The following is a 22,700-nucleotide window of genomic DNA, read 5'->3' on the forward strand; positions in this document are numbered from 1 at the left end:
ATTACTTTCTAAACCTGCTTCGTGAGCGTTTGTGGTGGCTGGCCTCTTGTGGTCCGCTTTGAAACTGAAGCATCCCCTCAAACGTGCAGAAACACATACAAAATGTAAATGCGCCTCTCACAAACCAACAGGGCCCTCGAAGCAGGATTACAGCCTCAAGGACCAAACCCATATGGCTACTTTTCCACTTACGCCAGTGCTCACACCTTGAATGTGAAGTCAGCAGAGTTGAATTTATATTTGCCACATTGAATGTGATAATTGACGTAATGAATGATTATTCATACTGGATGTACTTTTCTGCCGCCGATGTCCAAGAGCAGCAGCTGTCTTTTCACATTACATTAACACCTTAACCAACTTCCCATTCATAATTTCTCTTGCACCTACAGAGAGAGCGCAGGAGCTGGTGGCATCTGAAGCTTTTAATCTATCTGTAATAGGCCTCATTCATTTTAATGAAAGGAGCCATATGGGGAGGTTTCATTCAAACTCGGTGAGGATTCATTCGGGGGTTCCACCTTGGTTGACAGCCAAAGGTCAGAACTCACTGACTAGAAACGCTGCTTATGTCTTACTCAGAGGCTCCATTTAACATTCATACAAATTATATTTCATACAGCGAGTAAATGCTGTGTTATTGACGAGACAAGTGGTGAAATTAATCTGCTCCCAAGTCAAATAGTCAAATTGGTCCAAACCTACAAAGTGGCAGTGGGAAAAACAGCGTTAAATTGCTGAGGATGCCTCCATTATCTGCTCCTCTCTTTGTGTTGATTATTAGCAGAGTGACGTATGTTATTCTCAGGTTGGCATTCACACATGTCTGATACCGAGTCGAACATTCATGCCTGGAAGTGATGTATTAAAGGATGGAAATTTTAAATGAATCAGAAGTTTTTTATGGTTGAAGTATAAATTGACTAATTGTGCTGCTCATCTGGAATCAGACATGAGTGAATGCTCAATGAATTCAAAGAGTTTAGTTCAATCAAACCTGCAATGCATTGTTAATGCATCAATTTTCACAGAGTATTGAACATTAGTTTTGCACCAATTGGACTCCTTCTCTCTCTATTCCAAATTCAATACCTAAACTCAGGGTATCTGCTGATGTCGAGTGCAGCTCTGCTCCCTTTTTGAAGTTTAAAATGTTTCCTTGCTGCATTTAACCCATTGCAATTATTCTTAAGTGAACATGAGAACTTCTTAACTTTACTGTAAGTGGATCATTCTTTTTAGAGTTGTGCATATTTACATATCACAAGGACCAGGTAGATTAATATATCATTATTGAACAGAGTGTTGTACCATGAGATTAAGTTGTAATTCCCTTTTTGCTACACAGAAAAAGTTAACATGATATATAGTAGATTAGTTGAATAAGTTATACGGCATAGAAATAAACAGAAACTATCTGTAAGTCTCACAGACTGAGGGAAGAAGCTTCTCTGTAGTCTGGTGGTGCAGCAGCAGATACTTCTGTATCTCTTGGCAGACAGCAGCAGGATGAGCAGACTGTGACTTGTCTGCTTGACAAATGGGTTTCAGGTCAACTGGGGCATTGGGGGTTTCAGAATATAGAGCCATCAGACAAAAGTTCCCAAATTGATGACTGTCTGATGAGTCTCAGATAAACGACATGTTGCTGACATGTTAAGCTATTACTGTAATCATGGTAAACTATGTATGTGCTAACAGCATGCTAGCATTTTCACTGTGAGCATGTTAGATACAGATATAAATTTAGCTCAAAGCTGCACTGTGCCTAAAGCCTCATACAGGCTGCAGACACACCATCACATTAATCTTCTCTAACACATGTAAGATGCTCAGTATATTACATTAAGATTACTGTCAATGTCTACAGATACAGCAATTCAAACAACATAAATGGTATTTTGTCAATGCAATATTTTTTGTTACATTAGCTAACTGGGAGTGATATTGTCAATGCTTCCAGTGTCTGTCTTCACAATAAGATGCATTTATTGCAGCATTTATTTAATTCACAAGTGTAGAGCATAATGTATCAAAATGAGCTCCCTGCAGCAAATGAACAGAGCAGAATAGGAAATATTTTCAGATTTAATGTGACGCCAGATCTGCTTACTAAGATCGGTATGATACCACTTCAAAAGATCTGGATATATGAAAAAGTATAAATTCTAATATTCATATTGCATTGCAGGTCTAATTGAAAGTAGCACTTTGAAAAGAAAGATACTAAAATGGCATAATTCTTCATTTTACAGGATGTACTGACTGCCTGTCTTCAAACTTCACATTGTGATCAGTCTGTGAAATGTTCGGTATATATTCTGTGCTCCTGTTTCATTTCTTACATGTACGACGTCCAGCCACCCCCATGCCTGCCTGACTATTTACCTCATCCCACCTAACATACAGCACAGTAGCCTCCCCGACATCTGCTCGCCTCAAACCAACTGACCAAAACTAACCAAAGACCCGCAGGTCTCCGGACCATCCATGTCCACACACCTTGACTTCTTTCTTTCTGTCTGAGTCAGCTGGGCTGAGAAAGAATTCATAGGTTTTACCAGCTCTGAGGATACCTGTGTTCCCTACAGCTGTGTTGTGCACTTGAGGTCAGGGATAAAGACTCTCCTGCATCTGCTGGTGAGAAAGGCAGAATATCGGCAAACGAAATTGTTGCTGCGCAGAAGAATCAACACTGATTTGAGGGAACAGAAAATCTGGCAAAGGCCGTAATCTTGAATTCTTTAATGCAAATAGTGATTGCAGTTTCTGCCTTTCTGTGATTTGTGGACGGAGAGAGCCTTTGTCCACGGCCGGTCAGCTATAGGAAATACACACACACACTCACCAGAGAGAGACAGGGCAAACCTTTGGGAGATGCTTTGGATGAGGCGGCTCGTATACGTCACGGATCTATAGTTGGTCCCACGGTTTCCTTTCAGGTTGTTTAAGAAATAAACGTGAAGTGAAACTGACAGTTAAAACATTCAGAGCGTCAGTCTGCATTTGTCTCTGCTTATAAATTAATCAACACAGGCTTCTATTCACCAGGATGCCGTTATGGGTTGAATATTGATAGGTTAGTTACCATAGCAATCTGTATGCTGGTGCCACTGAAAGGAAATTACCATCTGTAGACAGACTTCCGCATCCAAGGCGTCTCCGTTTATAGTGTCTGCTCTGCCTCCTTCTGAGGCCCCTGCTTGGTAAAACCTGACTCTGCTACTGTATGGGCGCTCAGCATCCCAGCCCATTGCAGATATGCAACTAACATGTGCATCAAAAGCCAGCGCTCCTGCTTCATATCAATAGTTATACGCAGGAGTTTCTAATTGTTAAGTCAGTGTTGTCATACTCACCACCACCATGCGAGCAATCTCTTTATATCTGTCCCATAGAGTGTCTCCTAATGGCTATCGTTTCATATTATTTTCAAGAAACCCAGTAAACCTGGCAGTGTTAAAACTGAACGAGCAGGGCCTCTTGGACAAATTGAAAAACAAGTGGTGGTACGACAAGGGAGAGTGCGGCAGCGGGGGCGGGGACTCCAAGGTCAGAGCCAGTTTGATAAACCCTGCGGGTAACCCACCACCACTGGGAGTGGAGGGTGGGAGTGGGGGTCCGGGGAGGGTAGGGCGGGGAGAGGGTTGGGGTGAGGGGGGGGTAACCGGCAGGCCCACGCTGCACTACCACTCTAGCAGCACTTAATCTCTCTGTGGTGTGGCGAAGGGCAGAGGAAAAGCGTCATGAGGGGGGTGATTATGTGGCCTGCGGTGGGTAAATTTGAAAACCACAGAGGGGGAAAATCGTGTATCATCTTTCCTGCTCAAACAAAAGGGAACAACCATGATTTAAAATTGATCAGTTTGTGGTAATTAAATCAGCTGGGCCCCCTGGGCTCAATGATATTTTAAGATCACATTTAGCAGCTTTGGAATTTTTTCAGTTTTATCTGTTAAAGGAGAAATATGTAATATATTATTCTACTAAACCATAAAATGAGCGTGACACGTCATCAGACTTTAAGGAAATATGCTAATTTGAAATACCAGCTTCTTTGACAGCAGCTTCTCGCACGATAACTGTTTTTGTTTGCCTGTTTCGCATTCATTAGTTAAAACTAATGTTTTAACTGTTAACTGTTCGCAGATTGAGTAAGTGTCTGTTTATGAGTCTTAAGAAATCATTACCAATCTTTTAGGAGGAGTAGGTCTTTATAACTTTGAAGCTGAGCAATATGTTAATGTAGCTTTGCAGGCAGTGAAACAGAGTGTGTGTTTTCTGAGCAGTGGGTTTTGGGATGACAGACTTAGCTTTACATTGACAGACAATTCACTGAATGTTAATAGGCTGATCAACTTACAGTGTAGGACTCATCATCGCTTGTTACTGTCCGATTATAATGCTGCGCTCGTCTTTGTACTTTCTTATCCTGCAGCCTGGGGGAGGGAGCGGGGGCAAACAGCTAGCTTCAACCAAATTAATATAACGTCTATGGCTGCAACTCACTATTTCTACTGCAGTACTCATTTTTGAACACTAGGGTCTTACATATTTCTCCTTTAACTTGGGCCGATCACTTTTGACAAAAGACATCTGTGTTGCACAAGTGATGGTAAGCAGCGTGCCGGTTACCCAAAGTGATATAGTAATACACATCTACTGTCTCAGGGAGCAAACCAACCAAGATAGATGGAGTATTAATGCATATCACTTTGACTCTGATGTTTCTAATGATGTTTATGCTGTATACATATATATATATATGTGTGTGTGTGTGTGTGTGGTGTGTGTGATCAGTTTTTTTTTATTTTGTGACCTGTAAGCAAGCTCAAGCATTAACGTGTGTATGTATTTGCTGCTCTGTGTTTCTGAATGAATAACATAAAATAACATGGTATAATATGTTATTTATGTTATTTCCTTATGGTTGGAAGAATCCCAGTAAACCTAGCGGTGTTGAAACTCAATGAGCAAGCCGTCTTAGACAAACTGAAAAACAAATGGTGGTACGATAAAGGGGAGTGTGGCAGCAAGGACTCCGGAAGAAAGGTTAGTCTCCACCCCAGACCTGTCACCTCACAGCACTTCCCAGCACAACCCCGCCCCGCTCCTAGACCAGCCCCAAGTCCAGCCCTCAGCCTCTATCACACTGAGCAGTTCCCCCCTCATGTGGCTCTATAGCAGTACCGCTGTATTGGCCCGAACATAAGACGACCTCCCCCCATTCTGCAGCACACAAGACTTTTAAAGATGAGAAACACTGTAGGCAGATACACTGTTTAAAATTTGACATTTTATTGTCACATTTATATAATAAACAGAATGTATTTAGGTATTCATAACCAAAAACGGTAAACTACAGTTCACGGTTAATTGATTAATTCATTGAAAATTCTGTCCAAGCCATGTATACCGTAAAACACTAACACGACGCAGCAGAAAATATCAGGGGTTTTACGATTTAAGCAACAATCACTGCGGCCATGAGTGTCTTAAAAAGATCACAATAATTTCTACCGTATAGTTTAACAATAATACAAATACAGTTATAAAGAAATATCTATCTAGGACGTGAGCTAACGTTAACTAATGAAATATGAAACACATGCAGAAACATGCATTCTCTCTAATGGCCAGCAGGGGGCAACTTTGCGAAAGGCTTGTGAGAAACTGAGCCTATTTCTCACTTGATTTATTAGCTCGATAAACAGTTTCCTAATGAGGTTATGGTCTCAGTCACTAGCCTCAAGTCTTCTTCGATACAGCACGATGTTAATTTTGTAAATTATGGTCCCCGTTAGAGTTAAACAGATGGTAAAGCAGGGTATGTTTTCAGGTGGGGTTACCACGTGAATGATAAGTCATTTTCAGTAAGGCTACACAAAAGGCTAACCAAACTCACTGTTAAACTAGACAGTGCTGATCAATTACGAATCATGTTTCAGTTACTACATTGCCGATTTCACACTTAAAGGTTTTCAAAAACATATTTTAATGCACTGTTTAGTTGTAATACGAGAAAGAACCAGGCAGGCAGCCATTATTTCATGCTGAATGGACCAGCCTGCACATGTTTCGACAAGACAGAAAGCCCCATAATGCCAAATTTGAGCCTTTAAAACGGTAGTCAACAAACCAATGAGAGATGTTACAGTGTCCCCGTCCACTAATTATTCTACCGTCTATGCACCAGGCCAAAGAAGAGTGTGTTAGCAAAACCCCTGAATGTATTGAATTGAGCAAAAATACATTTTAATCCTTATGAACTGAACTTCTGATCGGCAAAAGGACAAGCGTGCTTTTTTGTTTCTCTCAAAAGTTACATGGCCTCCCTTTAAACTAGGCTTACCGAAGACTTTTTGGGCGGCTTGATCGGCGTCAGCAGGTGTGCATACCGAGGGGATAATGAGGAAAATAGCTTGCCGCAACAGCTACACTGAAACAAGGTAGCTTAATGTAGCTTACTCTTGAAGCGACCATTGTGTAGCGCGCAGGCTGCTGCAGCATTCAAAGACAACATCTGTTGTTGTGAATAGTTTTCTGATGTGACACAACTTCCAGAAGAAACACTGTCTTATATTCGGGCCAGTACTGTGGTGGTACTCTGGTGTCTATTTGTTCCCACTGATGAGCTTGTGTTGTCAGAGATTTAATGTTCATTACCAGCGTGTACATAAATATCGTGTGGTGGATTACTTCAGATTGTTACAATGGTTTGTTACACATATAGCGACTACAGTTACCATCTAGGTGGAATAAAGCCTCTTAAAATAGATTGCCCAAACACACAGAGATCGAGTGTGATGATAACCTTGAGTTTGTACTGTAGATTGAATATGAATCACTCTGAAAGCAATTTGTTAGAATACAACTACTTCCCAAGGAGAAAGAGTAGGAAAAAGAAACAGACGGACGTGAGGGAGACAAATGACGACATTCAGCTGTTGGACTTTGCTCAACCCTTCAAACATGTCGAGTCTTAATCTTTTTTGCATTCTGGCCCTTAGATCCCTCGACTCTCTCACTGTAGAGTGCATGCATGGATGCTAACCCTGTCAATCTGCTAGATCGACCCTGAGTCACACCGAGTCTGACGCTGTACTTGCATGTATCTGCGCTTTATGTTGTCCTCTGTTTTAAGAAGAGGTTCTCCCTGACAGGAAAGCTTTTACTCTCACACTCAGGTACCTTTTGTATCTCTTTCAAATGTCAGCTGGCCATTTGATCCTGTCATTACAAGTGCCAAGAGACTTTTTTTTCTCCTTTCACCTTGCTTGTATTTTGATACAAGTGACATAAAGGAGTGCAGGAGTGTCAAACCATGTGCCGTGACGGGCTCGGTGTCCACATTACACGCAAACTGAAATATTTTCTGACAACTCTTAACGTAGCTGAAGGCTCACAGGAAGCAGCTGCATTTGAGGAGAGGTTTAGTAGAATACGGTCAGTCGAGAACATTTTTAAATCTTTAGAATAAATGTTTGGGAACATGAGTTGACTTTAAAGGGGTAATTTGACATTTAACAGGAAAAGTGAGATGATAAGATTGATGCTACTGTTGTATCTGTACGCCAGCAGCCAGTTAACTCAAACAGAGTAAAACCAACCTACCAGCACCTCTAAAACTCACTAGTTAACAAAGTATATCTCAATTATTTCACGTATACAAAATAGAAGTAGTGCTGCACCGTTAAACAAACAAGGTATAGCATATTAACTGTTAGTTGTTTACCCCTTGTTTATATTAGGGATGCTGTTGTTGTTGTCTTACTCTTGGCCAGAGGCTAATAAGTTATCCTTTTAATATTTTGGTGGCACTCACAACCTGAATATGCAGTGCTTTATATTTGCAGCAAATTTCTCATCTGCTTAATAAACTCCAAAGCTCTTTAAAACAACTCCAGCTCATTGTTCTAAACAGTTATTAGCTGTGTGAATGGCTAAGACACTTCATTAGTAGCTTTTTTTCCCCCTTTTTTGGTTAGTTTTAATTGTATTTTTAAGTAGGAAGTTTTTGACTCACACACATTTATTCTGAAACATTTCTAAAACTAGGACCAACTCTAGGAAGCTTTGTGAATACAGCTTCAGGGGATAAACATAAATTCATCCTCCTTCTTGAAAACACCTTATATTGTCCGCGTTTGGAGCAAAAACCTGCAAATCCTCAGTCCTCCATGGGACATAGTTTGACACATGCACTGGTATAAAAACCTTATTTACATTACATAATGTAATTCTTAATAATTCAAAGTGACAGGGCAAATCTAGATTCAAATAAATCTAGACTAAATGTATTCAAATGCAAATTTGCCCTTGGGGTTAAACAAGATTTATTTAAATGATTAGAACCAACAAAAGCCTGAATGTCATTGGGGTTGACATACTGAGTGAACTGTAGGCTCAAATGCAAATAGAGACGTAATAAAATGTAAACCATCCTAACAGATCTATAGCTTTTCATGTGGCATTAATCTTTCCTATGTAAATGGATCTACATGAAATAACATCCTCATTAGACCCCATTGTTCCATAAGAGCCCTTTAGGTTGACTGATTTAAGTCTTAATGAGTCCATTTCATTACAGACTATAAATAGACATAAAATGTAAGTAGGCACCACTGCGATAGAGAATAATGACCCATAATGTGGAGCAATGTTAAACCAAAGACTTGTTTGTGCTGTTGCTGCATGAATGCATGTGTTGTGTGGTGTTTATGCACTTTACCTGTACCTCTTCCCTCACAAAATGCGATTTTGAGAAAATAGTCATGTGTGTATTTTGTATTTTAAAAGGTTAATATATAGGTCTTGTGTAAAATGTTAAACATTGCATAAATTTGTCATGAAAATTCTAGATCAATGTTTAAATATCAGGGGCCTGTCTCACAAAATGAGTTCAGCACAGTCATGTTCTCTCGACTTAGCATCTGGTTTTGCTAATCTAATCGAACGGCGGTGATGCTGGATAACTAGTTTTAAATAACTAACTGCGACACAGCCATGAACGTGCACATGCAAGAGGTGGGGTGTCAAGCAAACAGCCAATTACATTACAGCTTTGAATTCAGCATGAAGAGATTAGAGGGATAGTTTGGATTATTTAATGTGTGGTTGTATTAACAATAGTCTGTGTATTACCTCCAGTAGATGGCGGCGGCACACCCCCAGTTTTGAGAGGCAGAGAGGGGGACAGAAGCTAAGCAGTGAGCTGCTGTGAACAGGTTCAGCAACAAAAGGTTTTTCAGCCACTTAAAAAAGGTCCACTTAAAAAAACAACAACGTCATTTTAAGTGTACACTATATTTAGAATACTTTCACCACTTAACTTTGACTGCAAAGTGCCTTTTCTGATGGGAACCAACCTTTATAAAAGGCAAATATTGCTCTCTCCAAACCAACCAAATTCCATGTGTGAAAACAGTAAATTTACTTCACAGAGCACGGGGGTTGCTGGTCTGCTGCTGCCTCCATCTGTTTGTTTCTTTGTATTATTGTGTAACTTCTGTGGATCCAAACTATCCTTTTTAAAATGCTGAAGACACACAGTAACACAAACAATCAAGCAACCAGACCTGCAACGTCTGTGTAGTGCGAAGTAAAATTACTAATTTTCCTTGTGGAGTTTGGTTGTTTTGGAGAGCGTGATATTTTTCTTTTATGTCTACAGTTTCCAGTCAGAAAATGCTGTCTGACAGCAAAATAAACCAGTGAAAATATTCTATTCTTTTTAGGTGGACCTTTTTTAAGTGGTTGAAATACCTTTTGTTGCTGACCACTTTCACAGCGGTTCATTGTTCTTCTTGGGCTGGTGCCCTTTTCTGCCATTTACTGTAGGTAATACACTGACTACAGAGAAGTACCTCACATAACCCCACATTAAATAATCCAAACTATTCCTTTCAACTGTTGATCCCTGCTGGGAAATTTGATTTCAGCCCCGCACAAAGTCAGTAGAAGTTAGGTTAAAGATACACAACTAGAATATAAAAAGATTTAAATACATAAAACAGCAATAAAATGCCAACAGTATAGACATAATTAGCGTTATAGAGTAACCCTTAATTATATGGATGATATTTTAATATGCGAAGTAGCCTGGAATATGTATAGAAACAAGTAGGTCTGTCTTTTTCCATGATAAAAGAAAAAAATACAGGATAAGCAAATATAAGAAAAAACAACATTCAAATGTTTTATTAATGCTGCTGCTGTTGATGTTGAGAGCAGCACTGCAGGAGTATGATTTGTTAAATTAAAAAGGGCTTGATAAAGGCCTGTGACCGAAATGTAGTTTGAATAAATCACTGGGAGCTAATTTTCAGCGTGCAGACATTCTTCCTTTTTTAAATTAAAACGTCTGATCGCTGCTCGTCAGAATACGTCTTATTTAGATGACAGCGTCATCATGAAGTCGCCTCATATTCCCTTTTCCTGCAGTGATGGAATACGAGCCCCGACAGCCTACATCTAACCAGGCACCGAAAGGACTTCAGTGCAATTAATATGCAACAGTAGATTTTATTAATGGCTTTTCCAACCACCCACTGTACTTTCTGGTTTGTGAGAGGCCCTGGTTTATAGCCAGGAAGGCAGACAAGCTGTACTACAAATGATTTATGATATCTTTTTTTAATCAATACACATGGTAAAATGTGCCAAAAGTTAAGTGAGCAATCCTATGGAAGACTATTATTCACATTAAATGGTGTTTTGGCCGATCATTAGGCCCTGTAGTAGGTACCACGCTGTGCTGCAATAAATTTACAGACCACGCCAACAGATGACACCAATCTCTAACCCTGACCTTCTATTTCCATACTACATACTTAGTGCTTTGTTAGAAGCCCTGTTTTATAGGCAGAGAGGAACTCGTGACTGTACTACAAATATTTAATTACTTTCTGATCAAATGAATTATCTTAAGAGTAATAAAACAAAGTCATTGCACCAGAGTAACTCTGTGCTCTTTCAAACCTGCCATTGTAACATGAATGCAGTATTTTGACTTCTTGGATCCTTAAGGAACAGTTTTTTTTCACAGCTGATCTGTGTTTAATCAAAGGCTTAGACTGGACTTAATAGTGCCTGCTAACATAGCTTTGTCCCAAAGTAACAAAATCCACCTTGAATTAAACAAACAAGGTATAAAGTGTTAACTGTTAGTTGTTTAACCCCTTATTCCCAGTCTTTATGCTAACAGTGTTGCCTCACAGTTGTTTTCAATCGTAAGCCCGGACAAAAGCTTCATCCAGGTTTGCATCTTTGCTGTCTGTTGCTATTTTTGTGAAACTGAAAAGCCAGAGTTAGACCCAAAGTTATCCAGCTAACATATCAAATCTTATTTTGTGAGACAGGCCTCTAAAATGTGTTTTTACTGTTAATGTCTGTTTTTTTATGTAATGTTAGGTGTGTGTCTGGTCTCCTTGTCCTGTACTTAACATGTATAAGACAAGACTACTTTGTCTCTTTGTGTGCCTGATTAGTCAGGCTTATCTATGTTTTATGTATGTGTCTTAGTTGTGTGAGGTCCCAAATGGAAAATTGAAAACTTTTCATGTGGATGTTCAATCAGCATTAATGGTAAATATAAGTCCTCAGTGTTCGCTATATTAACCAAGAAAGCTGAGTTCTCCTGCTCACAGAGTCGTGCAACAGTGCCTACATGCCATGCCATGATGCTTCTGACACCAACACCCATGTTGCAGTGTATCGCCATCCTTGCCTATAGCTATTACTTCGTCGGCGAAAAGTGTGCACATTTCAAAGGATCTGCACCAAATGAGCAGCCAAAATCCCTGTGCAGTCAGCAGTTTTCCTTCGACATATGTGATTATTTCTGATCCATTTTTTCATCAACACATGCTGCTCTCAGAGCAGACAGATGTGGCCGATCCAAGGAGACTGATTAAAGTTAGTAGTAAAGTTGTCTAGTGGCAGTAAATGTACAGTTTGCTATGTCTGGGAGTCTGTGGGATTACAACCCCAGAGCAGAGTGAGCTGCTCTTTCTCTGTGAGGCACACTTTGCTATGCCTATGTCACAAAGTGTGGATGAAAATGCAGATTCGGTGCCTTTTTACAGGGCACCAGCCTCGCATTTACACATCTAAATAAACTCTTCAGGACATGTTTATGCTGTCAGACGCAGCTGAGACACCAGACGCTCAGAGCTGGTGCAGACAGCTGCATAGAGACAGGGAGTTAGGTGATGCATTTTGGAGCAGGAGAACAACTAAGTTTACCGTCAATACTGACTGGACATCCACATTAAAAGTGTGCGAGTTTGAGTGTGTGTCTATTTGTGTGTCAATGTGCAATAATGCATTTGAGTCCTTGCACTTTCTGTTTGTAAAACTAATGTTTGTCTATAAGAACATGTATGTGAATCAGTGTGTCTCTCTGCAGTTTTTGGTCATATGTATGTAAAGCTCTGTTTGTTTTTTTTGCCACCATCACTCTCACCCCTTGGTTCTCCCCTGCTCCCTCCTCCTCCTAGGACAAGACGAGCGCTCTGAGCCTCAGTAATGTGGCGGGAGTCTTCTACATCCTGATCGGCGGCCTGGGCCTGGCCATGCTGGTGGCGCTGGTGGAGTTCTGCTACAAGTCCAGGACCGAGTCGCGCCGAATGAAGGTGTCCACCGCGCGAGCCGCTGCTGCCTCAGCCGCTCAGGCCTTTCACTGCTCAGCCTTAGACAGTGGTGCTAGCGCCCCCTACACAGAGCTGCAGAGCTACGGCCTGTACGCCAACAACACTGTTAAGATATAAGGGCAGAGCACAGCCACGGGGTAGGAAACGCTGTGATCAAGCCATGATGATGATGATGATGATGATGATGCTGATGATGCTGATGACATCCGCCTCCTCACCCCCCCCGCCCATCTAACCGTGATCACAGTAGGGCCTCTCACGGCTTCCACCGCAGTGCAAACGCTCTCCTGTACCTCTCTCTACCTCTGCCGCTCAGTCTTTACGTCACTGATCTCCTGCAGTGTTGTTGAATCGCTTGATTTTAAAATTGCCTTTATGCCTGTTTCTTCTTCTAAACTTCACATTTTTAATGTGGTAACAAAACAGTAATTTCCCTGTGTTAGTACTGCAGGTTGCATATAGCATTTTAATTAGTTTGTCTTCAAAGGCAAAGTTCACAATAAAATAAAAACATCATTTTCTTCTAATTTGTAGAACTATTTATCCATCTAGACTGTTTTGGTGTGACTTGCTGTGTTTTGGAGATATCGGCTGCAGAATTACATGGCATTCGGTTTGAGATGCTCAAAGCACAATAAAAAAAAACCTCAACAGCAACATCTCTCGCAGCAAGTCAGCTTAAGTAAAGCCCGAAACCAGAAACTACTCATGAGTGAGAGGCTTGTTTTTGTGACAGCAGGGATGCAAATATTAAAGGTGCATGAGTAGATGCACACATCCTTCACCTCCTTCTGCACGATGATGCAGTTGTTGTTTGGTAGGGAGAAAACTTTTCCTACGTCAAACTACTCAAGTTTTTCAAATGCATATTCGGTGCTTTAAGCACCACTAGCCGATTGCCATCTAGCTCCAGACATCTCTACATCCAGCATCTCCAAAACTCTGCAACTCACAGAATCCAGATGGATAAATAGCACTTCAGGTAGGACGATTGGTTGTAAATCTGTATTTTGGGGTGAACCATCCCTTTAAAGTTACCTTTTGGTGTCACTAAAAGAATTCTCTGTCTTATACACAGTATTATATTGGCTATATGTTGATAAAACCAAGTAATTTATAGCAATTTCTTTAATGGTGAATAATGCAGAATCTAAAAAGAATCTAAAAGAAGCTAAGTAAACATCACACTTCTTTCTTTCAGCTCACAAAAATGTTCCCTCCGGTCTTCTAGTTCAGTCCCATTACTGCTCTCATTACAATAATCTCCTAGCGCACATTCACAAATGAAGAAATTTCACTCTGCAGCACAGGTATAAAGGCAATTTGAATCACAGTGGTACATCTATCTACCTCTGTCGCTCTGAGCAAATCTCTCCCCTGCTCCTTCTTCTCTGTTTGCTGACTGTCTTGCAAATGCAGGGCCCATTGTGGTGAACATCCTTTATATGTATACCATAAGGCAGGCCTGGTGCGGCTCACATGTGTTCCATCTCTGCTTTAACCTAGAACAGTCTAACTCAAAATGTTGTATGTTGAGAGATCTGCAAGTGAGGACTTGTTGCTTTTAATACTTCGCCGGGAGATGTGAGGTTTTCACTGCTGTTAGTCATCTGCTTCATGGATCAATTTACAACAAACAACCTTCGATTCATTCTTCCAACATCAAAGCCCCTCGCTGGTGTACTCTCCGTGTAAACAGCAACAAAAAAAGGGAAAAAAAAAAGCAAGGCAGGGCCAAGACGAGGAGTGATCTTCTTCACGAATCTCTTATGTTTTAATCAGCCCACGAAGAGGCACCTGATCAGTATGCTGATGAGATTGGCGAGGAGCCTATTAGTCCAGCGGTGCCTTTATGCTGTTTGGCTTGAAAGAAACAACAACGCCGTTCCAATTAGAGGCCGGTGTAAATCTCCAATCCCCATGCAGCACTCACCGGTTGCTCCAGATCGCATTCGCTTTGCCCAATTTAATCAGCTATAGGATAGGGGATGTGGGCAGACGCCAAACGGGCACATACACACACACACACTCACATATGCACGTGCATCACACATCATTAGGTCGGCTTTCGAGCCCAGTGGCTTTTATTGCGCTAGACTGGAGAATGGAGCTATTAAACCAATGAGTGAAGCCTCAGCTCCCCTCTTACTGCCCACACTTCGCTCTGCTCCTCCTGTTACAAATTAGGACATTGATGCACATCGGCCAGCAGCACGGTTTACCACCCGCGAATATCACTCAGGCCCAGATAAAGAGGGTGAAAAGCAGCACCCTAGGACTCCTAACAGCTCATTCTGCTCCTGAATTTCTTGGCGTGCCAGCACCACATTCACATAGTGACAAAAACAGCTGCTTGTGCGCATATATTCATGCAGTAAAGCCCGCAGAACTTGCATAACACTCCACAGATTTATCCTTTTTCTGTAGCACTTTATTTTAAGGGGTGCGCATAAGATTGTCATGATGCTGTCATAACCATCCAATGACACCTGGCATGAACATGTCATGAGTATTTATTAATGTTTGTGACTGCTGTCATTAAGTTATCAGTTATGTCACTTTTCCTGCAAAACTGACATTGTTTGAGATGTCTTAGTTATGACAACTTGACATTAACCAGGACATAACCTGTCAATGTCTTTGTTGTCACAACATGACATGATCAAACTTTTGTTTTAATGTCACATTATGCTTTCATATGTGGTTCCTTTTGACGCTGGTCGTCACAAGACCATTATAAGTGTGTCATTAATATTTTTCTTTACCTCAAGTAAAGTGTTACATTTTGGACCTGTTGTAAAGATGCCATTAGGGTTTATTACACTATCAAATAAAGGAGTCTTGATGAATGTTTATGCCTGCTGTCATTAAGTGTCTCTTGGTCAATTATGTCACTTTCAATGTAAAGTTGATATTGTTTGAGATGCTATTCTTATGACAACTTGACATTAATCTAGACAAAAATGCATGTTATGACAACTTGATGTTATCAAAATGTCAGGTAACTGTACATCACCATGGCTCTGTACTCTGTCATCAGACTGGCCTTATAGCATTTAATGTCATCTTTGTGACAAGTCCCAAATGTACCACTTTATTTGAAGTCAAGGAAAATATTCATTACACACTTATAACAGTCTTTAAGTCTGATAATGTCAAGTTGTCATGACATAGACATATCAAACAATGTCAACTTTGCATTAAAAATTACATAATTGACCGAATGACACTAAATGACAACAGTTATAAACAGAAAGACTCCTTCATGTTGACAGGTGTCATGTCATGGTTATGACAGTGTAATGACAGTCTTATGCAGACCCCATTCAAATAAAATGTTACCCTTTATTCTTAATCCTGTTATAGTTGAATAACCTCCTAAAGTAGATAATTTTGCGTGCTGCATAAGCTTTGTTTTGATTAGGAAATAATTCATGCATGTGTGAAAGAGTGAAATCTGGCGTGAAGACTAACCGCAGTCTGTTTGTTTGCTTCCAACAGCAATCCATCAACGACGCCATGCGCTGCTCCACCCTGACCAGGATGAGTGGCAACGGGAGCGGCGGAGAGAACGGACGAATCCTCACCCACGACTTCCCCAAGACAGTTCAGACGCTGCCCTGCATGAGCCACACCGCCAGCATGGGACTGGGTGCCTCCGGCATGTGATCATCACGTGGCTGTGCTGGCGGCGAGGAATAGGCAGGGTGGGGCAGAAGAAGAGCACAAGACTCTAATGACCTCAAAAATCATGGCTGTCAGGTTTGACCCATCTATTCTCCTGGCTGTCAACGCGCCCAACTTGAATAAGACTTAACTTACTGCCAAAATGCACTCTCGAAAAATGCTCCTTACAAACTACGAACAGAGACTCGCGACATCTTTTTTTAATAAACGGATGTTTGAAAAAGAGATAACTGAGGGAAAAAAAAAAGAAGGGAAGTGTGCTGCAATAAAGAAGCCGTCAACGGGGCGTGTTTTTGAATTTTTTACAGTGTTCATTTATGTGGAAAAAAAAAAGAACTTTATTCTTCAGTGTGACGCCTGCGCTGTGCCATTTCGATGGAGCTGTTGACGTTAGTCTGCGTGTGCAATATCTTCACCTCCACTGCTGACCTTGTACTACCTAGATGCTTCTGATGGCCGACGGAACGTGTCTTTGCACAGATGTGGCAGAGGAGGACAAACACTTGTGACCGCTGCGATGATGATTTGATATTGTTTTGGGACATTCCCGCTCTCTTTCACTCCCACATTTACACGCCATTTTTGGAAGGACAGAGTGCTCTGTGTAGCATAGCCAGTTTTTATGATCTAGTATATGGTTTACACTGTTGTAATAGCGCAAAGAGCTTCGTCAAAAGTAGTTTGATTTGATTTACGCTCGACTGACGGTTCACGCTGTCAAATCAGCGGCTGACCAGGCTACAACAAACATGCATTGCTGCTACACCTCATTTAACACATCATGCCTTGTCTTTGTGCCATATGACCATTCTCACAAATGCACACACACGCATATACACACACATAGACTATACACTTGTTGCTACTGGGTCATTTGTTTGGCCCACGGATAGATAAAGAGTTTTTAATGCTCACAAAAACAGTCAGAGGGCAGATTCACTTTGACCTGTGTGAGAACAGAAGAGAGAAAACACACTATGTGACACATTATGTACAGTACTGAGTGACCTTACACTGTATTCTACTGTTGTGACATTCATAGCATATCCATTGATATACTAAGGAGTCTACTTGCAGCACATGTTAAAGAACAAAGATTGATGAATTCAGATATAATCTGGAGAAAATATTCCTCAAACTATTGTTAGAGCTGTTGCTGCATAATTCACTCACTCCTGTGATGTATCTCCAGCTGTATTCAGTTTTAATGAAATGGGCAGCGCAGCTATTCGCTCTCAATTTATTGAGAGTTGGCATATCCCCTGCAGATCGCGCGTGGCCTATAAAGGGAAAAAAAAGATGTTGCTAGCTAGCTCAGGAAGGAGGCGGGGCCGGAACACCCGGGGTGACTGACAGATTCACGGTCACTGCTATCTGTGTTCACTGGAAGTCAAGGCGACGGCGGCGGCTGCTCTGCTCAGATGCTGAGTTCTCCTTCTCAGATCACGTCAAGCAAACAGAAATCAGAGTGGCAGGCCCTGGACAGTAGAGGGCAGAGACGACAAAGGGTTTGGCATTAAAGGCCTTAAAGGAGGATTCCACCTGAGCTCGTTTCACCTCTGTGGACACAAAATGACTGTTGGTGATGTTCTTTGCGTTTCTCGGCACATTTTGTTGACAGCGGTGTGTTTTATATTCCCAAGAGTGGTTGGTGTGAGTTAGAACCAGAGGAAAATTAAAAGATAGAAGAAGAGTCAGACTTGCAAAATGAAATATTCTTCCTGTTGTCAACAAATCCTGTTAAAGGACATGACCTCTTAAAGCCCATGAAAACCTACACACACAAGTTTATGCCGAACAGTTTTGGTTATTTCAGTCTTTTCTCTGCTCCTCTCACTTTTCTGTTGTGGACTTTCTGCATTTGTGTGAAGCAGTGAGTATTTAGCAGTATTTGACACAAAATGTGATGACAGATGTGGGTTTGTTTGCTGATTTTGAAGGCCACTGTCAATCAGATTGATCAAACTACAGCCACACAGTCCTGATGATTTTTGGGAGTTTAACTAATAAATAATTAACAGTTAACAATGTTTTTTTTCTTCGCCGGATTTAAACTTTTCATTCATTTCGTAATGAATATTATATATAATACAGTGGAAACCTCCCAAAGTGATTACATCTGTCCAAGTTAAATTGATCAAATTTTATAAGCAGATAATTATTATAAATTCGTATTTCTCACGCACATGACCATCTCAGTTATTATATGAATATATTATAAAGATATTTTCCCTCACTGAGGGCACATTCACAGGGACATTACGTGACCAGGCTTCTGCACTGCTTTTCCCGTGCAGATTTATTTTCTGTTTCCATCACTAGCCCACTGTTTCTCATTGTTTGAGTTGACTACACAAGGTAGCTGGAGAACCTTCACTGCTGCATCTCGTTAGCTTTGGCAGTTTGTCATAAGCTTTGAGGACGGTACAATTTAATGTGCACGCAGCAAACAGCAGAAGCAAAAGGCAAAGTATCATTAAAGTGAAGTTTCATATGTTGTCATGCATGAAAAGACCCCAACTGAACACTACAACCAGACTACTTGATTTCTATAAGCTTGTGTAAGCGTTCGATCGCCGTATCCGTGATCACTGTTAGTGATTTCCACCATATTTTGAGGGGCTTTCTGTTTGTGACACTAATCTACAAGCCCTCCTTATTCCTACTGAAGAAGTACATTAAAAAGAGAGATATTTAAGACATATATTTAGAATATGCTCAGTATTTTACTGAAACAGCTGGGCTGTGGGAGTTTCAGGAGGAAATAGTGCGTTTGTTGGGGACTATTTTCAGCAGCGGATCACTGTAATACACATTTGCTGTGCTAGCGACCACACATGGCAGACTGACGTTGCTCAAAATAAACTAGTGTCCACGCTCATGAGAGAAAATATCAGCCGATGCAACAACATTGCTCACTAATATGGTGGCTTTTTTTTTTTTTTTTTGTTGTTGTTGTTGTTAATGATTACAAGCCTGGTCCTGCGCTCACACTGCCCTGCATGTGTCAGATGTTTCACACACCTTTCAGCACACCTCAATCTGAAGAACAGTCTTTGACTACACAGGCAATGTTTGTTTTCTAAGATCAATTCATCGCTGGTTTTGGTCTTTCTTTTCATGGGATTTGTTGACAATAATAGGAAAATAAGAGTGTCTCCAGCCTTTAAACTCGGCTGTCTTACGGGTGAAAACCGTCAAAGCAGTAGAGAAACCAATAACAGTTCTTCACAAAGCATCACAGCCAGAAGCTATGTAAAAGGGTACATTCTGTGCCTTCGTTTCAACATCTTTCCCTCTTACCTATCTATCATTTTACCTCTGTACGCCTACACGACTATTCCGCCGCGGAGTGCAGCTATTTCAGCTGCCTGGATTATCAGACATAATTCAAAAATATATAGAAAACCCTCAGGTTAAGTCTGAGCGGGTGGAGCAGGTTGAGGGAAAAGTGGGTGCATCAAAAATGGCAAATTACAATAATTCACCACAACATTAAGTCCTGAAATGCGCAGAACATCATCAGACACGGTTGATATCTGAGAGCGTCTGCAAAGGTGTGGTTCTCACTTTGAGGTGACTGGAAGGTTGTTGCTTAAAATGGGATTCTCGCTGCTGTCGGATGCCGAGAGGTCGGCTTTAGATTATGTGCCGCACACTCTCGCTGACCTCTCGTTTCCCAGCAGAGGCCAAGCGCCTGTACAAAGGCAGCACTCATCCTCTGCTTCCACAGCTGGTCGTGTATTATTTTTCTTCTCCTCTCAGTTTCTGCTTTAAAAAGATATATGGTACCAAATCTAATGTATGACCTCTCTCTTTATTCTACAGCGTCATACGAGCAAGAAAAATGGGCAGTCAGAGTTTACTGAAATCATACATATCTCCACCTATTATGTATATAAAAGGCTTTTTCTCTTCCCCCAGTGAAAATGTTTGTTCTCCCAATCATGCCTCAGTGTACCTGAATTAGTTACCTACTGCGTGAGTACTTTTCCTTTCTTCCCTCATCTATGCGTCTTCTTTTGCTGATGTTGTTATTAATTAGGACACAGCACAGCACTCTTCAGCGGAGGCTTTACCTTCGGAAAGATGTTTTATATGCCATAACAGATTTGTAAAAAAGAAAAAGACACTCAATGTTTGTATCATAAAGGAGAATCGGGGTGCCGGGAAAGTGTTATACACTTTGAAGAGTGTAAAAAAATAAAACACACACTCACACACACACACAAACACACAGATGTTGAATAATCCGTAGACGCTAATGTTGTTTAAAGACAGTTTTGAGTTAATTTCATTTGATTTTGTTGCAAAAAGGATTTCCTGTTGGTGTTTTTTAAGTGCTTGAAATTTAACACCATTTGAATATTTCTTTGTCGCTTTCCTTTTTTCACAGTACATCATTATTATTGTTGTTTTTTAAACTATGGAGAGGGTGTTACTGAGTTTTCAAATTAAAACGATGGTCAATAAAAGGGTTCACAGTTTAAAAAAAAAAAACATGTAAAAGAATACAACTATTAGGAATCAGACTTTTGAGAAATAACCTTTTTTTTCTAACCAAAGTGTCCTGGAAGGAAGTCATCATGCTTTTGTAACCGAATAAAGGAATAAACTATGTATATTTGTTCTTTTTTTTTTTTTTTTTATTTCCATGGGAGCCATATATCTGCACCTTGGGCAAATGGGATATGACTTTAGATATTACAAGCAGAGGGGAATAAAGTGCTGCCTGGGTCACAAAGGAGTGCAGTGATCCAAAAAATAATCTCAGGCAGTCTGTCTTGCTTAGGAAAAAAAAAAAATAGAGAGAGGAAAAAGCGTCTGTTACATGAGCTGCAAGGCAATTAAAAAGAACCAACTTGCATCGATTTAATGGTCCTCGTCAGGGTCATACAGATTAAGGAGTACAGACAACATTTAATTAAGGAGCGCTCTCACATGCATTCCACTCAAACTAATTTGCATCTGTATGTATACAACATTTGCATGGATTAATGTAGTAAATGGACCTCTAGACAAGAAGAAAACAGAAAAGTGTATTCAGTATATGATTCCAGATTCTGTTTTGACAGTTGTCCCTTTATCCGATGGCACAGAGAGACCAAGACAGGAAATGCAGGGGGACAGCAAGAGTCCTCGACTGGGTTCAGATTCAGGGCATTGTGGTTTGTGGTACCTCGCCTCCACTGGCAGTCGGTGTGTTTTGTTTTTGTTTTTGTTTTAAACTGTCACAGAAATTCACATTTTGGAGACAACAGCAGTACACCTTTTTGTTTAAAGAATGATAGTAGAAGCTTGCTCCAACCTTCACCTTAATGATGCCATCAGGTGAAAGATAGATTTACTTTTAACTTAAAGTTTCCCTCCAGACAAGTTTTAAATGATGTAAAAATACTCTGCTATGATTAATATTTGATGTAACATGTTTCTTCCATGTAAAAGTTTTTTTTTTAAAAAAAGTCTAAAAAGGGCTGGAAGCACATCTACTCCTGCCCGTTCTTAAGCTGCTTAAGCCACACCGCTGCTCGCGCTGGGTGACTGTGCTGGAGGTTACAGGTCTCTCTGCCTGCAAGTGCATATTAGACAGCAAATGGCTTTCGAATTTGTTACATACCAAATCTTATTTGCCGAGGGCACGAGCTCAGATTTTAGGGAAGTGGACAGACATGACCCAGATCGGTAGAGGGATGTGAAAACATCTCTCAAGTGAGAAACTTTGCTCAAATATAGGTCAGAATAGTCAATGTCAGACATTTCTAAAAGACATAAACACACAAACATGACACTGACGTATTATCACTTTGTGAAGCTGATATGGCAAAACTAGCTTTCATTTTGAGTCTTTTTTTTTTTTATAGACCCCTTATGAATTTAAACCTGATATTCACTCAAGTCCTCTATGTTTAATAACTAGTCACTAACTTTAACACTATTGCTTCATAGAGCTGAGAATAACTGGATCAGGTGATCAGTCTCTGTCGGTTGGTTCAGCCTGTTCTCATTCCCAGGTTGTCCAGTACTGACATTTTGGCAGAACCATCAGCGTCTCATACAGATGTACAAGGTACCCTTTAGCATCTGCATGAGATGCTTCCATGCAACTTCAGTGCAAACCCATCTGCCTCAGGTGACGTGTAAAATGCAAAAGAGCGCATATCGAGGAGGTGGAGTCAATGGATGGGTCAAACAAACACGATTTTCACCAGAGGTTTGTGTCCCACGTGAAACCAAAAGTCAGCGTTGTCTAAAGCTGCATAACATTACAGGCATCGCTCTACTTACTTCATTTATGTTGCATCATTTATCTAATGTATCATACTTGAACCAGGATCTTTCCCTCAACCTAAACGAGTAGTT

The 22,700-nt window shown here is 40.7% G+C and overlaps 1 protein-coding gene across 5 annotated transcripts in view; it reads left to right on the forward strand.

Moving 5' to 3' along the window:
* gria1a (glutamate receptor, ionotropic, AMPA 1a) overlaps positions 1–16,450 on the forward strand; it is a 105,844-nt gene extending 89,394 nt beyond the window's left edge. Inside the window, exons 14-16 of one of the 5 annotated variants that reach the window (XM_084718667.1) lie at positions 4,938–5,052; positions 12,501–12,790; positions 16,155–16,294. In XM_084718667.1, the coding sequence (XP_084574793.1) occupies positions 4,938–5,052; positions 12,501–12,770 (385 nt within the window). In that variant the 3' untranslated portion in view covers positions 12,771–12,790; positions 16,155–16,294. Of the gene's footprint in view, positions 1–3,437; positions 3,553–4,937; positions 5,053–12,500; positions 12,791–16,154 lie in introns of all 5 variants that reach the window. The other 4 variants (XM_084718666.1, XM_084718665.1, XM_084718664.1 and 1 more) reach the window with 4 other exon arrangements.
* The last annotated feature ends 6,250 nt before the right edge of the window (positions 16,451–22,700 follow it).

The sequence above is a fragment of the Lutjanus erythropterus genome, chromosome 5, assembly GCF_056507025.1.
Source record: "Lutjanus erythropterus isolate fLutEry1 chromosome 5, fLutEry1.hap2, whole genome shotgun sequence".
Classification (NCBI taxonomy): Eukaryota; Metazoa; Chordata; class Actinopteri; order Lutjaniformes; family Lutjanidae; genus Lutjanus; species Lutjanus erythropterus.